The following is a 25,919-nucleotide window of genomic DNA, read 5'->3' as shown; positions in this document are numbered from 1 at the left end:
CTAACATGTAATAATAAATATCTAACATGTAATAATAACTACTGTAATAATAACAGAAATGTGATTGGAAACAAACTGTTCGTCATTTTGACAGACAGAATTAAAAAAATCGGTCATATTCTATTTTTACTTGTCAAATTATAATCATATCAACATCGGCTATTAACCGCATTTTTATGCGCTTTAGTTAATATTTACCCAGTTGAACCTGAATCCAGATCATCACACATAAAGCAGAGAAATGCATCTACCTTTTTCTCTGTAGTGACACAAACCACTGACTGTGGCCCCAATAACTTATAATAAATTAAATTAAACGATTAAACTTCAATTAGCAGCACTTCACCTGCTGCGGTCTGAACGCTCAGGCTCACAAATTCCTTCTGGTCGAATCTGGAGAGAAATCTGGTTCATCGGTCAGTTGGATGGTAGGTATGATCCAAACCGATCAATTGAATTCTGCGAGTTTTGTATCCTGTGCGCGGTCCTGACGTGCGTTTTTACCAGAATCTTTTTACGTAGTTTCGCTTCTCCGAAACGGAGAGATGTTACGTCTGCTGCGCTCCTGAGCACCGCTCTCCTTCTGGGTGCAGGTGGGTAATGTCTTTAGCTCCATTTGTTAAAACCGCTGGGTGAGTTCAGTTTAATTCTCCGCAGCGGCAGAGCCGCGTCCGCATTGGTTGTGCAGCAGACTGCTCCTCTGTTTAGACTATAAATGGATTAGCATAACATTCTCTTTAGTTTTCTCTGGTCTGGAATTAAACGCATCATGTCAACCAAAAGTTTCCTAACCAGAAGCTCCAAAGCGTCCGGTCCGTAACTCTTCAACACGCGGTCAGCTCCCGGTCAGAAAGACGCATTTAGTTCAGAGTCCATGAGATGATATTCAGAAAGGATTTTAGTTGCCTCTGAGATGAACTCTTTGAGTAAAGTCTATACTGTAGTGCTTCTCAGTTCCAGTCCTCAGTCCTGCTCTGCATGCTTTAGATGAGCCTCTATTCCAGAACAGCTGATCCAAATGTTTGTATGACCTCTTCTGCAGCCATCAACACTACAGAAGGCTGTTAGTCACCCACAGATTGAGTCCAGGTGTGGCAGAAGGGAAACACATAAAACATGCAGGGGGGCTGAGGACATTATAGAAACACTGCTATGTCTGGCCATGAGCTCCAGTGAAGGGTGTTAACTATAACCTGTCAAAATGACAGACGGGCTTTAAATTTTCAGGTCGTTGAAAAAAACAAACTGTCAAATACAGAAAATATTCAGTTAACATGACCCTGAATATTACATAACTGCCATGTAATAATAAATAACTAATATTTAATAATAAATAACTAATGTGTAATAATAAATAACTACATAGTTGATTGTAAAAGTGAGGCTTTACCTGCTGATGCTGCTCTTCCTGGACATGTTGCCAGGGGAACCGGGGGGGGTCTGGTAGGTATAGTTAAAGTCTGAACCTTTCAGATCCAAAATCACCTGAAGAGAAGAAAAACAACTTCAAGAAACGAAATTTATTCTTTACATTCACTAAATGTTCAACATTCCTTTTTTTCTACTTTATTTTCCTACTATTACGACTTTATTCTGATGACGTTAAAACCTTATTATGTTTGTATTTTGTAATATTATGACCTTACTCTCATAATTATAATAATAAATCACAGCCTGTCAAACAAAATGGTCCCCCTGGGTGATGACATCACTCTGAACTATGGAAACCCAGGGAGGGAAATTAAGTCCAGATTTAACAAAAACTTTAAAACTCAATCAATAAAACTGGCTAATTGCCCCGTCCTAGCTTAAATTTAGGAACAGTAAAAATCTGTTTTCTTTGAGAAACGGAAACGGAGCGGGACAGGCGACCTGTTCGCTGGCGGCCGGCAGCTTGGTGGGTTCAGCCGTCAGAACGCTCAGGTCCTCCAGGATGGTCTGCAGGTGGGTCACTTCACCCAGCATGTTGATCTCATGGTCCTGAGGGACAAAACACAGGAACACACAGGAACCTCAGGAACACTGTTACGTCCAACAAGGGCACAACATATTTGAGGACACATAGGCAAAACTGAGGGTTCAAAAAATAAAAAAATTTCAAAATTTATTTCAAAATTCTCTTGAGCTTTTTTTTGGTTCAGCTACTTTAATTTTCTGTGGAGAAAAGAGACATAACTAAACATCCCCAGTTCCCCGTGTCCCCAAAAAAAAGGAAAAGTAAAAATCCCGAAAGTATTAACAGAAAGTTGGACCTGGTGAGCCGATCAAAAAGAACAAAACGGTAGAGCAGGGGGCCAACCCTACACAGGGCCGTCGAAGCCCCTACTAGTACCGGACTATAGCAAAAAAGAATTTACTGCAAAGAAAGAATCGAAAACAGGACCACCGGTCCCACCAGGCCAAAATCACAACGAAAAACGACAAACAAACAAAGGCTAACAAAAATACCGCATGGCAGGCTGGAGACGTCAGCTGCGGCCGACAGCTACTGGGGACGTGCGCGCACCGCGTCAGGACGCATCCTCGGTGGTGGCGGAGCGAGCGGAAGGGCGGTAGGGCCGACCCAAACATGCCGGAACCCAGCCTATTTATAGGCGGTCCAACAGCGCCACAAATTAACGAGACCAAGTTAATTACAAAAAGGAATTATCCAAACTCCAAAGTATATTAAACAAAAGTCATTCAACTAAAGTCAGTACATAATAATCTAAAAGAAAAATATAAGCAAAAATTATAATGTGCCCGAAGCACATAACAAACACACACAGAAAAACACAGGAAAACACACAGGAACACACAGGAACACCCCAACACACAGGAAAACACCCAGGACCAGACTTAATGTGTTCCAGAGGTTTAGAGTGTGTATTAGTGTCGGTGTGTGTGTTTTTCAGTGAGTGAGGCGGCGGAGCGCTGACCAGGACCGGCTTCAGCATGCTGACAAAGTTGCAGTAGCGAGATCGTTCTTCCACCAAGGCGCGGCACACAGCCCGTTTCTCCGTCTCCTCCAGCGCGGCGTAGCGCGTGTTAACGTCCTGCAGGGCGCAGTCCAGCTGGCCGCGAGCGTCGCCCTTCCCTGCAGAGCGACCAGAGAGCCAAAGGTTCAGACTCACAGAAACCTCCAGAAACATCCTGAGGAGCTGAAGCTTCAACATAACAGTCAGCTCCAAACAGCTTTAGAAATCAAAACATAATAACGTTTATTTATCCATTTTCTGCAAAGCACCAAGTTAAAGCCTCCAAGTTATTATATGGGCAGATGGACGCTGCGTTAGTCAGATGCTGCCAGCAGGGGGCAGGCTCCACCAACATCCAGCTTCATCTGGTCGGTCTGCACTGACATCTGAAACTTCGTCTGCTGGTTGCAGTTTGAAACATTTATTAAAGCGCTGCCTGACTTTAAATCTGGGTAATTTCAGCTTCAAAAAGAGAAATGAGATGAAACCAGCAGTTAATCAATCGATCAGATCATCAATAACCAGCAGAAACCAGTTTTTACTGATCCGTACAGCTCCTGGTTCTCCTCCATGTCTGACCTGCTAATCCTAAAGCAGAGTCAATAATAATCTATCATCATCATCAGGTTTGGTATAATCTGGGAGGGGGGCAGAGCTTAAACCAATAATTGGTTATTTGCTGAGATTTATCTGTGCATCAGACTGTAACTATGGCAACAATTATTATTTTTCTACTTTCACAAACCTTTAGTTTTAACTGTTTAAAATATTTAATGTTTCTGTGCAGAAAATATCAATTCAGTTCCAATAATCAACCTGGTAGGCCTGTGATTTAATTCAGGCATTTATTGGAGACACCCTAGAAGCAGCCAAACTTGCTTATGCCTTGGGCTGGCTCTGCTGATGTTCTACAACACAGGCAGCTGTTTTAACATCGTTGATCTAAACAATCAGATAAACGGATTACTGAAATAATTTAATAATCGATTAATCGTTAACGGAGAATAAAGATCAACACAGAGCAGAAATTCAAAGAAAACTGAACAAGAAAATCTGAACATTTTAAATCAGATTAAAAAAAACTTTCTGTGAATCTCTGGTTCAGTTTTACCTTCGCCTGGTTCACATTTTGAAAATTAATCTCCTCCAGTTATTAATCAGCTAATCAATAATAATCTCCTGATCAGCTCTACTCTGACTCAGCAGAAAGCCTGAGCTTTTCTCATGTTGAAGGATTTTTATTTTCGTTGCTACAAATGATCAAAGGAATGCTGATTTTAACTTTTGGACAATAACATTTTTATTTCATCTAAAAATGAATTCAATTACTTGTTTATTAGCATCATAAAGCCGGACTTTGTTTGGACTGTTTGGCTCTGTCTTTGACTCTGTATCACTGGTTTCGCTTCAGGGTGAGCAACACCACCATAAGCGCCAGAAAGGGGGGGGTCCAGGGGGCCACTGGCCCCCCCACTTTACGGCCCTGCCCTGCTGGTCCCGCCAGACATTTACCCAGGCTGCACACATTTCTGACAATCTGTGACTGACATCTCTCTGTGTTTCTATGCAGACAGAAATACAGATAAAACCTCCAGCTCTGAGATCTGGACCAAATCTAATCTAAGGCTCCAGATCATAACAGTCACCCAAAGGTTTTCAGCAGCTTCGGGTCGGGTTGGGATCATGAACTGCTCTGACATCTGAAAAAAGGTCTGGACTCTGATCTGGTCCAGGTCTGAACCAATTCTGCCTAAAAATGAAATGAGATTTCTGTATTTGTCACCATTTATAGAACTGACGATGTTTTCTTTCTTTCTAATGGCGTTGGGATGAAAAAAACAAACATCGGGCCCATTTCCGTTAACGAGTCCGGACCACATGCTCACCCACACTTTGCCCAGAGCAGATCATTTTGGCTCAGGTCGAAAAATAATCGGGTGAATTATTTTATCTCTTTGCTCTTCCAAAAGCCAGTCAGCCATCAGTAGCCATAAATACCAATGGCTGCTGATGGTTTTCAGGTCTCTGTTGGCTGTTGAAATTCATTTTTGTCTGCTAAATAACAAACACATTAAAGTTTATTCATGGTGTTTTTTAATTTTGTTTTTATTGCAAAAATATTGACATCTCTTTCCTGCACAATTTGTGGAACATGCAGCAAATATAATCTGCGCTGGGTTTTGGTTTTAGACCCACAGCATCCAGATAGCGCTGCTGCTGCTGCTGATGCACTGGAACCATTAGGTTGTCCTGCTGCTCTAAACTGGTATTGCTGGAGGATATTTGATTTCTATTTTATTATTATTTTTTTAATGTTCCAAATATTTGACCAGTTGTGATTTTTGTCATATCTATCTATCCTGTAGCTGTATTGTGCGTATTTTGGACTTGTAATAAGTATCTGAGCACAGGGCGCCTGCAGCTGTACACACTGTGTGTAGCTTCAGATTTTCCTTTCAGTAAAACAGAAAAGAATAATTTTTGAATTTTTTTCATTATCTAATCCTCTTTACTATTAACAACATGTAGGAGAAAATAAAGATCTATTGTGTCAAAACATCTTGTACGTAGCGAGTCTGTGTGAGTCCTGGAGGTCCGCACAAAGCCTAAATGTTATTGGTCAGTTGACTTTTGTAAATTTGGCGTCTTGGCGCTTTTTCTGTAAGCTAAAAATGAACGAGCGGAGTTTGAATCCTCCCGTAGTTCTGAGAGCTTTTTACCGTGTGCGGTTCTGGCGGGTCGCCGGTTTAGGAACTTTTTGTGTGGTTTGGCGAACTGAAGAGCCGACGGGTCACCTGGTTGGACAACTGTTCATCACACCAACGATGTAATGATGACAAAACCTTCATCCAAACACGGTGTTTTAATACCGTTGATCTGTATTCAGCTGTTCTCAGGTCGGCTGCAGGCATTTATCCTTTTTTACATTTTTCCAGAAATGGAATAAAGTCCATCCCGCCATCTAAATGCTCTGTGTAAAGCTGCCTTCTGCTTGTTCCCCACTGACAACTTTAAACATTTTCTTCTGATTATTTTCCACCAAATCTCTATGACCATTTAATAGCAAACAATCATCAAATCTAGCCAGACGGCAGCGCATGGTAGACACAAAAACATTGTCCTCCAGGTAAGGGATGTTTACTGTTTACTTCTGGACAAATTGCCACAAACCCACTGAACTGATTGACAGGTTCCAATCAACTGAACAAGCCTGACATTCAAAGTGCGTAACAGAGGTGACCAAACACCCCATTTTATCTGCTGCCTCAGTGCCAAAGCTGCTAGCAGCTGCTAGCAGCCGCTCGTTTCCTCCTTCAGAGGTTTTCAGCGGACAGGAAAGCAGCTTCTCACCTTTCTTCACTTTCTTCTGCAGCTTGATGGTGTCTGAGGATTTCTTCTTGATGTCGGCTCTGGCCTTCTTGTACTCTGAACAGGAACAGGAAGTCGTAAATGAGGGCGGGGACTGGCTGTGTGCGACGGCAGGGGGCGGGGCCTACCTTTGGCGTGGTCTTTGTCCAGCTGGCTCGCCGCTTTCTTCCACTCCTCCATCTTTAACTCCAGAGGTACGATGAGACTTTCTGACAGCGCTCTGAAAATACACAGAGACCCGGCATCAGCTTCCTGCCGCACCAGATTAGGCTCAACACCGCGTACAAAAAACGTAAATATATTCACAACAATGTCTCTAATGACAGGAGCGCTCAATGACATACAGTCCTGATCTTCCTACTAAGGTGCAATAATACTGTACAATCACTAGCAAAAAAGATTTCTGTTACATTTAAAACTAGCGACAAGACATTTAGCGACATTACATACATGGTAGAGTAATAAATGATATGAGCTTTTAGCACTTTTTCAGTAAAACTGGCCACTCAGATATTTACACTAGAGCCACAATCATCCTTACATTCATACATTTATGAATATCTGTACGTATATATGAAGAACAGCAGGAAACTTGATCGGAACTGCAGCTAATGATTATTTTAGTAATCAACTAATCTATCAATTATGCAGGTGATTAATCGAGTAATCAGACAAAATCTATAAACATCAGGCTCTGCAGAAACTACTTACACCTTTCAAACCTTTAGCAACTCATTAAATGATTATTTTTTATTTTATTGCTTAAATTCAACACCATGTCAAATCTCCAGCTTCACCTCTGAAACGATCCAACTAAATCAAACTAACGACTACAAATACTTTCAGACCCGAGATACTCACTCCAAGAATCTGATTTAAGTCATAAATGTTTCGTCTGCTGTCATCAATATCTTGCTCTGCTTTTATCTTTACCCGATACAGTAGCTGCTGCTTCGCTGCTATTTTAACGTTAGCTAGCGGTGTGTTAGCTAGCACCTTGACAGCCAGCTACTGTGATCAGTTGGTTCATGGAAAAAAAGCCAAAGCCTCGTTCCTTGTCTTCTGTAAGCTGACAAATTGTCACATATTTACCTAAACGTATTTTGCAAGCAAACATGAACGACGGCTGAGATCGATGTCTGCGGCCGGTGGTTTCTGCTCATCTGCTGCAACATTTACTCTAACGCAGAAAGCTAATTCCAAACTCTGCTGTGTTGTTGTCTTGGTTTAGCTTAAAATGTTACCAAACTTTGGACAGTTTGTTATTTTCTGGGCGCTTCATGTCAACCTGCACAGCTAAAACTAGCTCTTAGCATACATACATCATTAGCATAGCCGTTAGCGGAAGCGTTGTGCGACAGCAAAAACCTTCTCGCTAAAACGCAAAGCTCAGGGTAGATTAACAAGATTCATCACATTTAACAAATCATTAAAGTGGGCAGAACCAGGACCAGAACCAGGACCAGAACCAGAACTAGAACCAGGACCAGAAACAAGACCAAAACCAGGACCAGGGTGGGCGGGGCTCCTCGGGTCCTTCTGGGTGAAACTACCAGCTGTCATGGCTGAACTGGGCCATCCGGTTCTGATCAAAGTGAAAGTATTCCAGCTTTCAGGCTGACGAAGCTGATCTGAATAGCAATAATCACACTGTAAAACAAAATCCAACCAAGTATTTTTATTTTACATAATTTGGACCAGAACTCGTCTGTGCCACTAGAGCAGTTCTGGGTAGAAATTATTTACAAACATTTTTAATCTTAAACGGTTTTCTTGATTTTGCCTTAATTTGCGCTCCTACTCTCTTCTGTTAGAAAATGTTCTGTGTTAAATGTGTATTTTTTGTGTAGTTTCTAATATCTTACTACACCGGAAATAAGAAAAAACAAACAAGTAGCTTTTCAGACATAGGAGCTTGTTTTCAGTAAATAATTATTGAGTATTGATAAAAATAACTAGTTTCACTGGCAGATTTTTCAACTTCAAACAAATTTTTTTTTCCATGTTACAAGCGAAAAATTGCCAGTGGAAATCATGCTTTTTAAAATCAATATTCATGAATTATTTGCTGAAAACAAGCTTTCTTATTTTGCTCAAAAGTTAGTTTGGAGTTAGTTTTGTCTTTTTTCGAGTGTACTAACTAAAACTAAAAACACTTGGTAAGATTTTGTTTTTGCAGTGCAGCGAAAAACGAGTGACGCTGCAACAGAGAGGCTGAAACGGCTTCTTGTCTCTTTATCTTTGTGGGAACTTTCCATTCATTTCTGCAGCATTTCATCCAGCCTCTCACCATCAGTGGGACCTGTGTGGAGAGGGTCCCAGTGTTCAGGATCTGGGCATGGAGTTGGAGGACAAGCTAACCTGGAGCACCAACACCAAGGAGCTGTTGAAGAAGGCACAGCAGAGACTGTACTTTCTGAGAATACTCAAGAAGAACCGTCTCCCCTCAGACCGGCTGCAGGCCTTCTATCACTGCTCCATAGAGAGTGTGCTCACATACGGTCTATGTGTCTGGTACGGCGGCAGTACATCTGTGGACAAGAAGGCTCTCCAGAGGGTTGTTAGGGCAGCAGAGAGAACCATAGGCTGCCCCCTCCCCACTATGGAACAGATTTACACTTCCAGGCTCCACAAGAAAGTTTTGGACATTTTAAATGACTCTTCACACCCTGGCCATGGTCTCTTCCAGCTGCTGCCATCAGGCAAGAGATACAGAGCAATAAAAACCAGGACAAATCGCCTAAAAAACAGTTTTTACCCGATGGCAATCATGGCACTAAATTCAAAGGCATAAGAACTTCTGCTCTTGACACCACTTTGTTATAAATGTAAATTCTGTTGCGACACCTCCAGGCGCTGCAACCATCTTCTGATGTCTATTTAATTCTCATTTTGTACTACTTATTTCTTTATCTTTGCATATTATGTATATATACATAACCTGCATCTTAACTCGAGTCGAGCAAATCTCAATCTCATAATCTGTTGATGACAATGACAATAAATCTTATCCTATCTTATCTTATTGTGAGGACCAGTGAGTCCCCACAGCGTAATATATCAGGAAAACGGTCCCCACAATGCATGGAAAACATGGCGCACCCCCCACACCCACACCCCCTCTGGCTACTGCATGTGGCCGTACGTCAGGAGAGTAATTCAGCGTCTGGCTCCCACACTGTCAGATGAAACGTGTCATCACAGCAGCATGTCCTCCCCGCCTGCTGTGTGTGTGTGTGTGTAGGTGTGTGTGAATGAGTGAGTGCGTGCGGGTGTGTGTCTTACGTGGTGAACAGTTTGAGCTTGGATTCGATGCTGCGGTGCCTCATGCACATCCTGGTGAGCGCTGAGCCGATCTCCTTGGTGGCACCTGCAACAATCCCAGAGTTTCACTTTAAAACTAAAACCAAGTTCTGTCATCGTGAGGATTAGCATGCTAATGCTAATGCTAAGCAGATCCACAGCAGTGTATTAAAGCGACTGCTTCCCAGTGTCATGCAGCAGAGGTAAGCTCGCTCTGAAATCACCATTTCTAGAAAACATCTAGAAGCTCTGAATCTATTCAGGGCTGCAGCTGATGATTATTCTAGTAATCAATTAACCAACCATGATGATGATTGATCAACCGATTCAACTATTTATCAACTATTATGACGATTAATTGATTGGATAAAAAACTAACACATTCTGCAGATTTTTCGTTTAACTATTTACAATTTTGATGCAACATTAAGAATACATTAAAAATCCAAATAATTAAATCCTTTTTAAATAATAATTTACTGTCTAAAAGTTGACATCATCATTCCTTTAGTGAACATTTGATCTTTTGTAGCAAACAATCCTCCAACGTGAGAAAAGCTCAGGCTTTCTGCTGAGTCAGAGAAGAGCTGATCAGGAAATTATTATTAACTGATTAATAACTGAATGCAAAAGCTGATTAATAGATTTGTTTAACAGAATGTGAACCAGGTACAACAGACTCACTGGCAAAGCAGGTTCTTTTTGATCTTAAATGCAAAACGTTTATTTTCTACAGTTTTGGCTGAATTACTGATGAAAGTGTAACTGTGTACTCCAGTTAATCAATTACTAAATTAGTTAATGATTATTCCAATAATTGATCAACTGTTTCAGCCTTAAATCTTTTGCAGTAGTAATCTACGTTGAATCTACATGAGATTCAGCTAATTATGACAAGAAAGTGACATATTTGATCAGAAGTAAAATGTAAACGCTGACCAGAGCAACTGATCAGAAAGATTCAACGAAACCTAAAATTATTACTGAAAACTATATTATTTCTTTTTTGCTTTTATGTACATCTTATTTAAAGGTTGTGTCATCCAGAGGTTATTAATCAAACCTCTCCTATAATCACTGATTCCTCTTCTAGTTTCCTGATTTATCTTTATTTTGCGCCACAGATTCTCCATCAGCTTCTATCCAGGACGTTTTCATCTAGAGCTTTGCTCCAATAGAGCTGGAACAATGAGCAGATTTTCACAACATTTGAATATCTAAATCTAGCAGCTTTGCAGGAATCAAACTGAGAACTGCAGCTGCAGGGTGGAAAGCAGAGAATTGGAGCATTTGTTTCTGCAGCAGGTTGGAGCCAACAGGAAGTCCTGGACAGATATTAACCCCTTCCTCCTCCTGCTTCCTGTCTGAAACAAAACCTGATAAACCACCAAACACGGGCGGATTGCTCAGCAGCATCTTCTGCTCAGAGATCTGAGTCAATAGTTAATAATAGTTCAGAATCCATCAGACATCGGCTGCTAGAAACAGGAACACAAAACTCCATCACACCAGCCCAGTTTAATCCGCCTCAACCCGACTCCGGTCCGGTTTGTTGCTGTAAACGTCTTATTTTTGTTTTATACAAATCACGTGACATACTGTATATACACCAGGACTGAAAGAAGTGCCTCCTGATTTTCAGTCTTCTGATTAGGGCTGAAACGATCCCTCGAGTACATCGATTATTAAAATTCCTCGAGGAAAATGTACCTGCCTCGAAGCTTCATTAAGTTATGTTTTATTATTTAGCGCACCGTGTTCTGGCAGTCAGCTGGACATGTAGGAGGTCTGACTGCTGCTGGTTTATCTGAGGTAACCGCGGTCAGCGCCACTCAGGGCTCAGTAGGATGTCTTGTGATGTGTGTGTTCCTGAAGATGTGCTATGAAACCTCATGATGCTGAAGACGTCAACAGTTCTGCTGCTTCCAGAGAAACCCAGTCATGTGAAACGACCAGAGAGCAGTTAGCCGGGAAGCTGCTTTGAAAATCAGCTGATTGGGATCTAATTACGCCTGACTGGGAGATTTTCTCTATACAAATGTAGTTTAGTCAATAAATGTGGTCAGTTTGTGTTATAGAACCGATGAAGGAAGGAGAGGTTAGATGTGAATGAATTACACTGCAAAAACACAAAATGCACCAAGTATTTCTGATTTCTAGAGCAAATATCATAGAACTGCTGAAATCAGACAAAACTAACTTACAAGTAACTTTTAAAAAAATATGGGAGCTTGTTTTAAGTTAATAATTCCTTAATATTGATGAAAAAGTTCTAGCTGTAAGTGAAATAATCTGGAAAAAATTTCATTATTATAACGGGGCATGGACTCATTAACTCAAAGTCGGGAGAAGACGGCGCTGTTGCAGAATAACGTCCAGTAAAAAGTGACTGGTGCGTTCTGTTTCCATCGCCTCTGGTTTTTATCCAATTCTCCTTTTCTGTCAAACTGTGACTGAAGAGAAACTAAATAATCCATTTTCTAACCAGACTAACAGATTCAGTGAGTTGGACTTTAAATAGGACAAAAAGCTGCACTGCCAGCTGCAGATGTTGCAGTAACACTGTAAATATTGACATGACTTTAACCCACGCTTTGATTTAATTGTCTTCTCAGATCCAACTGCAGAGACAACTGAGAACAATTACCTTTAACATCAAGATTAATGTCTACATCCATAACTCTGGAGTTGAGTTCAGACTGCACAGCGATAAGGAAAACAATCCAAAACAGGCGATACTACGGTGGCCCTGAGGTGCAAACCACTTCAGCAAATTGAAAGCGCAAATAGAAATTACAAAAACACAACAACAAATTGAAAAACGCTACATTAACAAAACGTTAAGGGTATGTCTGGAGACCTGAGAAATGGCCGATTGGACGACAGTGCCGTTGTTGCGTCCGCCATATTGAAAGTGGCTTATCTGCTGTACGAGCAAGCTCATACAAGTAAATGGACCGAACTTCGTAAAGTGCCGTTCTGCAAAGTATTTTAAGTTACTGAATGTCACTGACACAATCTCTCACACATTATTATATATAAGAACAGTGATGTATTCATGAACATATGAACACAATTTCATAATTCAATGTGCATTTGCTATTTCAAGATATTAATAAACATTTTTTACTTCATTTAAACTTTTAGGCATTTTATTGTAAAGACAAACTTTGATAATAGTTGTCAAACTTTAGCTACATATTTTTACTTAAAATATTTATTACAGTGTAATATGTCAACTGTGCTATAGACAGCAATGTGAACGAAATCTAACAGACTAAATTATTTTTTATTTCTTTACATAAACTGTCATAATATCCTAATACTTCAAATTGAGATATTTCACTTAAAAAGTGAAAGGAAAAAAAGTGTGCAGTACATTACAAATTTATTTATATTATACTGGCAACACAGAGCACAGGCAGGGTTCAGTTTGCTGGTCAAACTGGGAGCAGTTCGGTGACTGGGCCTTCTGAGACATCTGGCTAGCCACAGGTTAAAGCGAAGAATGATAAAAATGATCTAACAGTGCATTAGAAAATGCATCCCTGATTCGTTCACATTCAGGAAAAAAAACGTATCGTCACCATATGGGGGCATCAACTTGGCATCTAAACACAGACATTGTGGAGATGAACTGCGAAACAGAAGTCTGAAGAAAAGCGGTTGAAACTAGTCCAAGCACCACATCCTCTTCACTGCCACTTTCAAGATGGCGGCGAGGTAAGTAGGACTCAGCGTATACGTGTTCATGCATATTGTCCAATCAGCCATTTCTCAGGTCTCACACTGGGACATACCTCTTCCGTTTTGTTAATGTTTAGCGTTTTTGTAAGTTGTAATTGTGCTTTGTTTATGTTGTTGTGTTTTTGAATTTGATGAAGTGGTTTGCACCGTGAGGCCACCGTACGATACTGATTTATATCGCAATATCAAACAGAAGTATTTTAATACTGCCTGCTCATCTGGAGAATATTTCACAGATTTATTTTTAAAAGTTGAACATGTCAAACAACTTATTTGGATAAACAAAAGAGAAATATTTTAAACTAAACTTTGGAAAATGGATTTATCTTTTATTGATGTCCAATAAGTAAAATATAAATTGTCAATCTCTCCTATGTGCAGCTCATTTTAAATATCGCTTTTCAATGAGGAATTAGAAAAGAAATCTAAAAAGACAAAAAAAACAAAATTGTTTATTTCCTCAGTCCAAACTTCATACGTTTTTAAGAGAAAATAGCTAAACAATAAAACAGACATCAACTATGATTGCAAAGAACAGATATTTCAATTCTTCCTCAGTGCAAACTTCAGCAGCTGCCAAAGACCTGAAGTAAATAAAACAGACTCTGTGTTTCATCTGCAGTCAACGCTGCTTCGATTTCGGTCCGACTTTAAACAGCAGCAGCTCTCTGGACTGAACCGTTCAGGTTTTATTATTATTGCCATCTTGTTTTCCGTCTCGTTTTTAGTTTTTCCTCCTCTTTTCATTTATGTCCTTCCTGTTACTTGAAGCGAGAGGCTGCAGCTGCAGAGACAGTAGCATGCTCACATTAGCGTTAGCATGTCTGGCTGCTGCTAACCTAACATAGCCTGGCGGTATTCCAGCCTCATGATTGGTCCAGCAAGAGCAGCTCTTCCTCTGATTGGCTGTTCTGATAATTACATTATCGGAAGCGGACGCAGGAACTATTTTAGAACAGGAAACAGGAAACAGTAAGGAGGTTCTGATCCAGACGCCAGTTTGGATCCGGTGAGGAGTTCTCCTCCTGCCCGGGTCTACAGACGTTCTCAGGAAACGAGTCTCATTTCAAACAGAATCAGCCTGAGCTTCTTGCTGCCGCTCGTTTCCCACCAGTAACCCAGATCTGAACACCAACTGGGTTCAGGTTCTGTAGCGGTCCTTCTCACCTCTGGTCCCGGTCGCCATGTCCGCCACTTTCTGGAAGGCGTCCAGGAAGGCTCCGGTGAGCAGGAGGGTCGTCCTGCACAGAACACACAAACATCCAGAAATATCACAGCTCTGAGCTTCCAGCGCGGTTCCTAACGGCCAGCCAGCATTCGGCCGATCGGTCGCCAATAATCACCTGATTTATCAGAGAACCATCAGAAACACTTTCAGCAAAAAGAACAAAACCAATCTGAGCTTCAGACATTTAACTGATTTGGCATTACCAATCCCAGATCACCAGATACCACAGGAAACGGACCAGTAGAACCGCCGCACTAAACCGCTGTAAACATTTACTCTGAACAGGTTTATTCATTTCCTGCAGCAGAACTAAAGCGGGTCCATCCTGCCAGCTGAGCTGCTGGATCCAGATAAGACGCTGCCGGCTGGAAGGTTTGATCGTTCGGCGGCCCGGCCAGCCTTCATCGACGGAACTTCTGTCTGCGCGGTTCTGATCCAGGCGACACGCGACTGACAGAGCATCAGCTGATTGGAGGTTTCAGGCCACAGAGCGCCACAGAGTGCAAACTCACAGGGTTTCCCCCAGAAAACTGGCTCAGCCCGGCGGTCGGTCCACCGGGCTTTTGTATTAAAAGATGGAAACGTGAAATATTGGGTAATTATGTCACTGGAAGACATTGCCGACACTTAAACCCACAACTATAGTCTTAAAAACAGCAAATCAAGAAAATACAATTAAAATAAATATCAATTATTTGCACTTCTGTTAAATCCAAATTAAGTCATCAGTTAGTGGATCTAAAAACATGAGCTTGTATGCTGGACCGGAGCGGACCGGAGTCGGACTGGAGCGGACCGGAGACGGACAGGAGCGGACCGGAGACGGACTGGAGCGGACCGGAGACGGACAGGAGCGGACCGGAGACGGACAGGAGCGGACCGGAGACGGACAGGAGCGGACCGGAGACAGACAGGAGGCGGACTGAACCGGTCAGTCAGTAAGTTGTATTGTCAGTCATTCCAACCTCTGAAGGTTTTTTAGACTTTTTAAACTTCCAGAAACGCTCAACAGCTGTGAGTGTTTGTGAAAATGGAGGAAGAAAATTGGACAAAATTGTTGATTAAAATGAAGCATCAATATCAGTGTAGAGCAGAGATAATCCTTCAGTCCTCAGAAACATAAAGCAGCAGCAGCTGGCGGCATCTCGTGTTAGCAGATTCCGTTTAGCATGAAAACTCAGGCCCCAGGCGGCTGCTGTCAGTGCAGACATGAAACCGATTCAGAGACTTTCTATTACTGCCGTGATTCAAGGAACAAAGTGTGTGAAGGAGCAGAGAGTTTCCTTCTGTGGCCGACTGGCAGCAGCGTGACGCTCATCAAACTACGGATGCAACAGGAAAGGCTAAATGTGGCTTCAATGTGACCAATACTGTGATTGTAATTTTCAGAAACAGTATCCAGATTTCTTATTTCTGTGAAAAGATGCAACTTGGATGATTAACTGGACTTCCTGTTTCAGCAGTGTGAGCCTGCATGGATATACTTTGAGCTCTAAAAGTGCTGAATCATGAAGTTATGGCGGCTGTGGTTACCTCAGGTGGGTCTGCAGCTTGGCTCCTTTGGAGACGAAATCCTCCCAGGTGGGATAGCTGGCCTGCAGCAGACAGACAGATGGTTAGTTCACTGAACAGCAGCCGTGTTTTACACGCAGAGCCTAAAGACTTCACCTGAACCGTTCTGACCTGAACGATTCTGACCTGAACAGTTCTGAGCGGCCTGGTCCTGTGGTCCATTAGAACCTGCAGCCACACAGGGCCAACTGGCTCCAATCTGTTTAGTTAGAAATCCTTCAGTCTGTAAGCCAGTAAAGAGGCTCTAATGTGTCACATCAGCCAGATTATTATATTCTGACGCTCATTAAGCATTCAGGCCAGTTATATTTTAACTCTTCTGGTTTGTCAAAGACAGAAAGAAACAAGAAAACCAAAACAAAGAAAGAGACTAAAGTGACTAAATCAAAAGAATAAACTGAAATTTAACAAGTTAAACATTCAAGACACTGACAAAATACTAAATTTACAATAATTTCTGGGTAGACTTGTAGTTGAAAAGCTTAGTTATGAATGTTTGGCGCCATGTTCAAGCAGCCAACATGTTGACTGAAAAACAGACAGGAAGACAAATAAATTTAATACACCAGCGACAAAATAAAGCAGGACCAGGAAAATATTTCCAAAACATCAACAACCTTCTGCTGCTTTGTTTTAGTTCAACAGTTATAAAGCCCTAAGCAGCAACAGTGGGGTCAAAGGTCAAACTGGTTACCTCCATGGTTCCTTTACTGAGTGTCACTGAACCAGGATTACAGTTAAACCAACCAAACCAACACAACCCAACTAAACCCAAATCAACCAAACCAACACAACACAACCAAACTCAAACCAACCCAACTGAGACATGCTAAGTAACTTTAGCTTAAAGAGAAATGGAAGCAAACAATAAAAATATTTTCTAACTACGTTCCTCAACACAACAAAGGATCTGAATCAAACTGTATTCATTAGTAGATTCTGATTGCATCAGAAATTATTACGTGCTCATAATTAAATCTAATTAACTTCCAATAAAGAAGCAGAATGAAGCAACCCTGTGGCTAACCAGCGTCCCACACACAAATTCCTGACTTTGGCTTCTCACGCTACAGATCAATAATTTTGCAATAAAATTCTTGATCTCTTTGGGTTTGACACCAAAGAGGAAAAAAAACATTTTGTCCCACTGTGACTTAGAGAATCATATATGTAATGAAATAGTGAAGAAACAGATAACTAAAGTGATTAAAAGAGTTCAGTCTGAGGACAAGACGCTGCTGAGGGGAAATAACGCTCAGAGAACCATTAATGCACATTTTACCCCAAATTAATAATACATCAAATTTATTTAATGCTTTTTAGGACACCAAAGAGAAAAAGTCCCATTTTTATCAGATTTAAAAGTTTTATATATATAACCAGAGAGTTTTTCACAGGACAGAAATGACAGACATCACACAGAAGATGAAGAGATAATAAACTGCAAAGTTTATTACTTCTGGGTTTCTTTACATCAAAAATAATTTAATAATTTAACCCAAACTGAAAGATTTTTTGACACGTTAAAGTGTAAAGTAAAGCAGAATATGCTGCTCCTACAGCATTTTGTGAAATGACTTCATTTTATTCAACACGATGCAAACGCTCTGTCTGCACAGATGAAGAGTCACTCCCCTCAGAATAACAGCTGCTTGAAACATTCCTCCCAAATAATCAAGCTGATAATCATCTGACTAATTGGAGGCATAGATCCCAAAACATAGATCCTAACACAGACTGTAACATCTGGACAGAGGAACTTCACATCCCTGATCCAATAAATGCTCACTATTCTAACCACAGCGAACAGAAACAGACTGAGAGCTGACAAGATGTTCTACAAAATCTAATTTCCTGGTTTAGACCCGAGTAGCACATTGACTGCATATGTATTGATATTATTAGCAATGCAAGCTAATGCTATTAGAGAGAAAAATGTTGTAATGAACATTAGCTTGCAAGCTAATGCTACTAGCTTGCATTGTGGTCACAAACTGCAACGATTAGCATTGCCTGGGATTTTCCAACCTGTAACCAGAAAGAGCTGAACTCTGGCGTGACAACATTCCCAGATCTGACTAAAACAAAACCAGACATTCCTCAACCAACCAATGAGGTGGCTGGATTCAGCAAAGGTGAGGCTTATTGTTAATATCTGCTCATATTTACCACTCAATTCTGCCGTTCAGAGTTATGATCAAGTTATTTTTGTGTCAATTCTCAGGAAAAGAGATGAAGCTGAGCACCCAGAGGGGAGCTGAAGGGGGAAGATGGAGGATTTCATGCTGCGTTCTTCATCCCATCCTGACCCAAGACGCTTCACCATGTTTGTTTACTCTGAACTTTGCTTTGTGTTGCTGAGGAAACCTTGGTCTGTCAGAAAAGCACAAAGCCCCATCCTAACTCAGCTGATCTCCTGATGAAGATCCTGAGGTTCAAAGCGGAGACGCACACGCGGCCTCCAGCTTAGCCAGACCTCGCTAATCATGCTGCATGCTAGCAGCAGGCTGACAGAGATAAAGCTTCACAGGAAAATTCCTCAACCTGATGAGCAACAGAGCCGCTTTCACTTATCACCTGATTCCAGCTCTGGGAATACCAAGAGCTTTAAAACATCGTAAACAAGCTCCCCGAAGAACAAAAAGGTTTTTCAGAACATTCTTCAGGAAATGCTGCTGCTAGTAGCTGCTAGCTTCAGGAACCAGTCATGATGTGTTCAGCCAAAACAATGTGATTTTTTTTATCTTTGTATTTAGCAAACAGCTGCAAAGAGTCTGTTGATTTGGAGAAGAGGAAGTGAGCCACGTCTCACGTGACGTTTCTTCTTCTTTGCATCTGATTTGTTTATCTTTATCCGGCTTTCAAACTTTTTCCAACCGATTTCTCTTCTGCCTCTCAAAGCTGAAGCAGTCAGCTGGTTTTTCAGAACCTGAAGCATTTTGTCTGACTGAAAGCTGCAGCTTCATAAACTCTGATTTTCCTGAAACATCTGCCTCATCAGGCTTTGAGCCGGGCGTGACATAAGGCCACACCCTGCATCAAGCTGCGTTCAGGTGAACTGCCTCATCATCTGTGCATGTCAGGACCGAACCGGGTCTGAAACCGCTGCGGGATCCGCAGAGACGCTGCAGATTGAGCCGCTACGTAAGAGATTACGGCGTTATAATCCCCCACAGCAGGCTTCCGCCAGGCAAAGAGAGAAACCTGAACAACCAATCAGAACTGAAACAAAGACAGCCACAGCAAGCTTTCATTAAATTCAGGAGTTTCTCCAGATCTGATAGGAATGTCAAATATTCAAAAGACTAACTTTTCCACTGGTCATTGAATGCATCTGAATTAAAATCATACTCTTTTGCCCATGAACACATCACCAAACTGCACAGTTGGTTAGGATTTTGGTCAGCTCTGATAAAGGCATGATTTCATGCATAAATGGGGGTAATTATGTAACCCTTTCATTTCCTGTTCAGCAACAAACATTTAATATCTTTACTTTCACTTTGTTAAAAACAAAAACCAAAGTTACATCAAACAGAAAGAGCTGGAGGCAGAGCAGATACCAGTCCAGGTCAGGGGAATCGCTGGGAGTCCATTTAGGATTAATCACTTTGTTTTCTTCCTGCCAAACAAACTAAACCTGCATTAACTAACAGAAGCAAAGTGGAGAACAATTTATTAAAGGTTCTCAATCCAAACAACAGAGATGGAAACCGTTTCTGATGGTTTTTACAATCCAACTTAAGAGGAAAGCAGATCAGGCTTTTTCTGTTTGTTGCTGCTGTTCTATGGAACAATTTACCTTTCAAATTAGATCTGCCCCACAGCCTGGATCATTTTAAATCGCTTCTCAAAACTCATATTTATTCTTTGTCATTTATTTGAAGTAGTGTTTTGATACTCTGTTTTTATCAATTTGTGTTATTGTCGTTCACGAGAACAGCACTTTGGCTCAGTTTTACACCTGTTTTTAAAGCGCTACATAAATAAATTTGACATTGATATTTACATTATCGTCTAATGTTAGGACAGTGAAAGTTTTAATACATATGTAAAATCTTTTTGTTGTTTAAGTCACTTGCTGCAGCTTTAAGCAGACGTTCAGTGTGAGATTTCACTGCAGGCGGATTGTTTATTTTTATCAACCTGCATTTGACTTTAATGAACATTTCATTTTTTCTTGACATTATTTTATATCTGTGTTGTGAATAATTTATGGCTGAGAGCCTTTCTGTTAAATATTATTTTACTAATTGCAGGTTTTTCAGTCCCTTTGACTGAGTAGCTGCTGTTTTGTGTCTGCAAGTATTTTGCATGTTTTATGTCTAAATTAAGTGAATTTATTACCAGATCATTTTTCCATTTTGCCAGATCACATGGTAGCATTTATACCTGAAGTGAAAACTGAACAGGTGATGGGTAATAATCGGAATCAGCAGCGCCCCTAGCTGCGGCCATCTTGACTTATTAGTACAGAACATTTAAGAGACAAGCAGCTCAAAGTGCTTTCATAATAGAAACGCCACACAGTAAATTAGACTAACATAACAGCCAATAAACATTCCTTCTGCCAAACGCATTCATCAAAATCATCAAGCAAAAACACAAGAAATATATTGATCAATTTTTCATGGATTACTAGTCAAAGCAGCTCCAAGCAGCTGGTTTTTAGCCTAAAAGGAGCTCAGGGTTTTGGCTGTTTTGCAGTTTTCTGGAAGTTTGTTCCAGATCTGTGATGCATAGAAGCTGAATGCTGCTTCTCCATGTTTGGTTCTGGTTCTGATGCAGAGCAGAACCAGAAGGCTGATCCAGCAGCAGATATTTAATCCGTTCAGTGATTTATAAACTACTAGCAGATAAAGTCTCAGTGAAAGAATGTAGAACTGAGTGATGTAGAACTAGTTGTTGTAGAACTAGTTGATGTAGAACTGGGTGATGTAGAATTAGATGATGTAGAACTGGGTGGTGTAGAACCAGGTGGTGTAGAACCGGGTGATGTTTCCCCGTTTGTTTCTACAGAAAACTGAACTCCGTTCCTCCCACGCTAACCTGCGGCCCGTTTCCCTGGAAGGAATCGGCGCTATGAGGAAATATGAAATATCATATCAGCACAGTGAGTCAGCGGCGCTCAGCACATCACGGCCTCCAGACGCAGGGTGTGTCTGCTGTGTGTCACAGCCAAACGGCCTGCACTTAACGCCACACCCACACTTAATTATATATGGACTAGAGAACACACACAACCTGAGCTGGAACACACACCAACACACACTCAAACACACCATGCATATTGCCACTTCAAAGCCTTTGTTCTTCAGAGGGAGGAAAACATTAAATCAGCAGCTTAACGTGAATCACTGATCAACCGATCAGTTTTCATACCTTGTGACAGATCGGGCCTGATCAATAGTTCTGATAGATCACACCTGATCAATTTTCTTGGTGTTTTAATGAGGCAGGTCGGACGGGTTGCCATCAGAAACTGCTGCGTTGGCTTAGGATGGTCCTGGGTCTGAATCCCTGCATGAGCCTGGGTACTCTCTGGGTATTCGCCGGGTACTCTCTGGGTACTTTCTGGGTATTCGCCGGGTACTTTCTGGGTATTCGCTGTGTACTCTCTGGGTATTCGCCGGGTACCCTCTGGGTACTTTCTGGGTATTCGCCGGGTACTTTCTGGGTATTCGCTGGGTACTTTCTGGGTATTCGCCGGGTACTCTCTGGGCACTTTCTGGGTATTCGCTAGGTACTCTCTGGGTATTCGCCGGATACCCTCTGGGTACTTTCTGGGTATTCGCCGGGTACTTTCTGGGTATTCGCTGGGTACTCTCTGGGTACTTTCTGGGTATTCGCCGGGTACTCTCTGGGTATTCGCCGGGTACCCTCTGGGTACTTTCTGGGTATTCGCCGGGTACTTTCTGGGTATTCGCCGGGTACCCTCTGGGTACTTTCTGGGTATTCGCCGGGTACCCTCTGGGTATTCGCCGGGTACTTTCTGGGTATTCGCCGGGTACTCACAGGGATTTCTGTATTTGCTCCTCCTGTTCTCAAACTGAGTTTTGACGTGAAAAACAGAAATGTTTTGACTTTTTACTGGTGTAGTTTGTGTGTAAATGTCTGGGCTACTTTACTTCACACCCGTTCTGCTTCATGCAGAAGCTTCAACTCTTTTTAGCCTACCACAGCTTTAGCCATGCCAACAATCTTGAAAGCAGAGGATGAGGAGTGATGAAGGTCAGTGGTCATGATGTCACTCCTAATATAACCAAGAGAGAAATCAATAAGCCGTCTGTCTCACCTGGAGCTTCTCGTCAGGTTTCTGCTGACTTCTCATATTTACAGAAAATATAAAAGTAAAAATGTCAAAGATTATTTTATCATTTATTGTGAAACATGTCTGAAGAATTCTGCTGAATTCAGTTTTGCCTTGATTGCTACTTTTGCTGATTTCTCCACAGATGTTTCCAGGATGGCATCAATAAATCAGATTAAACTCAGTTCCTGTGCACCCTAGTGGAAGGCTGAAGAAGGACCGGTTCCAGGATCTGACTGGAAACAACGCTAATAGAAGTTAGAAAAACTATGAAGAAGCAGCAGATTTGAGGTTTCCTGCTGAGACAGATGCCACAGAAAGCTGAATGACTTCAAATTAAAAGCTTCTAATTCTCAGTTGACAAATGAAGATCAACAAAAACAAACAAATATTGAGGTGATAAAATCAGTAATGGAGTAATTGGACTTAGAGCAATGTCCTGCATGTCTTAGAGCAGGGCTGGGCAACTCCAGGCCTGGAGGGCCTAAAAATCTCCTGCAACTTTTAGATGTGTCTCTACTTCAACACACCTGAGTAAAATAATGAGGTCATTAGCAGGACTCTGGAGAACTTGACTTCACTTGTTGAGGTGATTCAGCTGTTGGATTCAAGTGTGTTGGACCAGAGAGACATTTAAGAGTTGCAGGACACCGGCCCTCCAGGACCAGGACGGCCCACCCCTGTCTTAGAGGTTTCGCTGCTGATGATCTGAAACCTGGAGGAAACTGGAGCTAAGCCAGCTACAGAAAGCAATAAATCAATTAATCACTCAATAATTTAAATTTAGTTCCATAACTTCCATTTGGGGGCTGCACAGTGGCGCAGTTGGTAGCACTGTTGCCTTGCAGCAAGAAGGTCCTGGGTTCGATTCCCGGCCGGGGTCTTTCTGCATGGAGTTTGCATGTTCTCCCTGTGCATGCGTGGGTTCTCTCCGGGTACTCCGGCTTCCTCCCATAGTCCAAAAACATGACTGTCAGGTCAATTGGTTTCTCTAAATTCTCCCTAGGTGTGAGTGTGTGTGTGCATGGTTGTTTGTCCTGTATGTCTCTGTGTTGCCCTGCGACAGACTGGCGACCTGTCCAGGGTGTACCCCGCCTCTCGCCCGGAACGTAGCTGGAGATGGGCACCAGCAACCCTCCCAACCCCATTAGGGACGAGGGTGAACAGAAAATGGATGGATGGATGGATGGATGGAACTTCCATTTGGACCACAATTGTTAAAGAGATGGGCCAATTTAATATTATTGAAAAACGGACATTTTGAAAAATGCTGCCAACATTCGATATCCAGATCAAAGTAGTATAATTCACTTTATCTATTGTGGTTTTGTTAATTTATTCTGGATACTTACAATGTTGTCCAGTTCCAGCATTAAACAATCTTTAGAAATTAAAGCTTAGTTTAATTTTAAAAGGGTGTACTCGCTGCAGAGGCCTCCAGAGGGCAGCGCCACCCGGCTCAGAGAGTTGGGTCAGCTAGCTGCTCAGTTAGCTCCCTCCTCAGCAGAAGCTGCGTAGGAGAGGCTGATGCAGGAAGTTCTGCTGGTCAGAACCAGAACCAGGATGTGATACCACAGCATCCACTGAAGCCGGCGCTCTTCCTGGTTATCACAGATGACTCACTGCTGTGTTTGCAGGTTTCATCATGTTGCACACAGTGTTGAAGCAGAGAGCGAGAACACGGCGGGCTGCTGCGACTCTTCATCGCTAGGCTTTCACTCGTCTTCCTCCCAACACGGACCCTGGTTTGATTCAGCAGCAGCTGTTCAGAGGAACGACCCGGAGCTGAAGTCATGCTCCATGTTTCAATATGAGCCATATTTCAGCAGGACTGAATCATCAGAGGATCCTCTCTTACACAATGTTCTGGTATTCGTTGTGATTGAATCATCGCATGTGGTTTGCTCACGAACTCAACAAATCAGACAAGTTAAAAACAATCTGGAAACTCCTTTATCTTTGTGTGACAAAAAAGAGGATCAGAACCACCAGACAGACCAGCAGAGCTACTGGAACCAGAATGCCCCCTAAATGGGACCAGGACCAGGAACACTCTGAAACAGGAAGTCAGTCATTAAAACACTAATAATCAATTTAATATAATCTGCTTATATTTAGGAATATATCATCACTTTAGCCCAACGTTTGAACCAATTTTCTGAAAATTTGCAATAAATTCCTAACTATTTAGCCTAATTAAATGTGGCAATCTGCTGATTTCCAAGAACTTAAGCGATCGCGTAAAAACTTGGAGAGGCTGACCAGAAGGGGGGTGAGTCAGAGCGATTCTGGTTCTGAGTTTGTTGGATCCGAACCGGCTCGCTCCAGTGAGTCCAACTCATCCGTAGGAGGAAGAAATGTTCCGATTCAACTGAAAACCCGATATTTCACAACCTGGAGGAAGCAGCTAAACGAGTTACGGCTTCCAACATGAACATCTGACTGAACGGCTGTTTGACTGACTGGCCAGTTGTCTCAACTCAATATCAAACAGCTGGTAAATTCCCAATCCAGCCTCTCTGACGGCTCTTTCCAATAAAAACCTAGACTCAGTGAGAAGCCAGTCAGTAACCAGTCAGAACCCAGTGAGAACCCAGCCAGTAACCAGTCAGAACCCAGTCAGTAGCCAGTCAGTAACCAGTCAGAATGCAGTGAAATCATAGTTAGTAACCAGACAGAATCCAGTCAGTAACCAGTCAGTCACCAGTCAAACCCCAGTGAGAACCCAGTCAGTAACCAGTCAGAACCCAGTCAATAACCAGTCAGTAACCAGTCAGAACCCAGACAGAAGCCAATCAGTAACCAGTCAAACCCCAGTGAGAACCCAGTCAGTAACCAGTCAGAAGCAAGTCAGTAACCATCAGAAACCAGTCAATAACCAGTCAGTAACCAGTCAGAACCCAGCCAGTAACCAGTCAGAACCCAAACAGAAGCCAGTCAGAGCCCAGTCAGTAACCAGTCAGTTACCAGTCAGAAACCAATGAGAACCCAGTCAGAAGCCAGTCAGAACCCAGTCAGTACGCAGTCAGAACCCAGTGAGACCCCAGTCAGTAACCAGTCAGAAGCCAGTCAGTAACTAGTCAGTAGCCAGTCAGAAACCAGTAGGAACCTTCATCTGGTTTTACCTGGTTCCGGTGTTTCTGCCGTCAGTGACGTAATGACTCACTGAATTATGGCGCCGTTGCTTCAAATTGATTCTGATCATCATGTTTCAGCAAAAACAAGATTTACAAAACTAGAATCATCGGCCATAATCAAGGCTGCAGAATGATGGAGGCCACCAGGTCAGCTGTTGACCTGCAGGTTCTGACCCGGTCCGCGGTACCGGACGACTTTTTTAGATGAACATTTTGCTCCAATTGGATTGTTGCTATTGTTGCAGTTTAGGCAATAAAATTTTTATTTTCTTATTTTAAAAAATAATTGAGTAGTT

The 25,919-nt window shown here is 41.9% G+C and overlaps 1 protein-coding gene and 1 long non-coding RNA gene across 5 annotated transcripts in view; one reads left to right on the top strand and one right to left on the bottom strand.

Annotated features, from left to right (window-relative positions):
• mtss1 (MTSS I-BAR domain containing 1) overlaps positions 1–25,919 on the bottom strand; it is a 31,759-nt gene that overhangs the window by 4,845 nt on the left and 995 nt on the right. For all 4 annotated transcript variants that reach the window (XM_028002343.1, XM_028002346.1, XM_028002345.1 and 1 more), the window contains exons 2-9: positions 16,138–16,199; positions 14,544–14,617; positions 9,612–9,696; positions 6,455–6,546; positions 6,309–6,383; positions 2,919–3,076; positions 1,873–1,980; positions 1,391–1,485 (exon numbers count right to left, since the gene is read on the bottom strand). In XM_028002343.1, the coding sequence (XP_027858144.1) occupies positions 1,391–1,485; positions 1,873–1,980; positions 2,919–3,076; positions 6,309–6,383; positions 6,455–6,546; positions 9,612–9,696; positions 14,544–14,617; positions 16,138–16,199 (749 nt within the window). The remainder of the gene's footprint in view (positions 1–1,390; positions 1,486–1,872; positions 1,981–2,918; positions 3,077–6,308; positions 6,384–6,454; positions 6,547–9,611; positions 9,697–14,543; positions 14,618–16,137; positions 16,200–25,919) is intronic.
• Positions 16,208–20,184, top strand: LOC114135245 (uncharacterized). The gene is made up of 2 exons (XR_003593570.1): positions 16,208–18,311; positions 18,401–20,184. It is a non-coding gene; the product is annotated as an uncharacterized LOC114135245 (long non-coding RNA).

This window comes from Xiphophorus couchianus, chromosome 20, assembly GCF_001444195.1.
Source record: "Xiphophorus couchianus chromosome 20, X_couchianus-1.0, whole genome shotgun sequence".
Classification (NCBI taxonomy): domain Eukaryota; kingdom Metazoa; phylum Chordata; class Actinopteri; order Cyprinodontiformes; family Poeciliidae; genus Xiphophorus; species Xiphophorus couchianus.
Note: the sequence above shows the minus strand (reverse complement) of the source record. Positions and strands in the feature narration are given on the sequence as shown.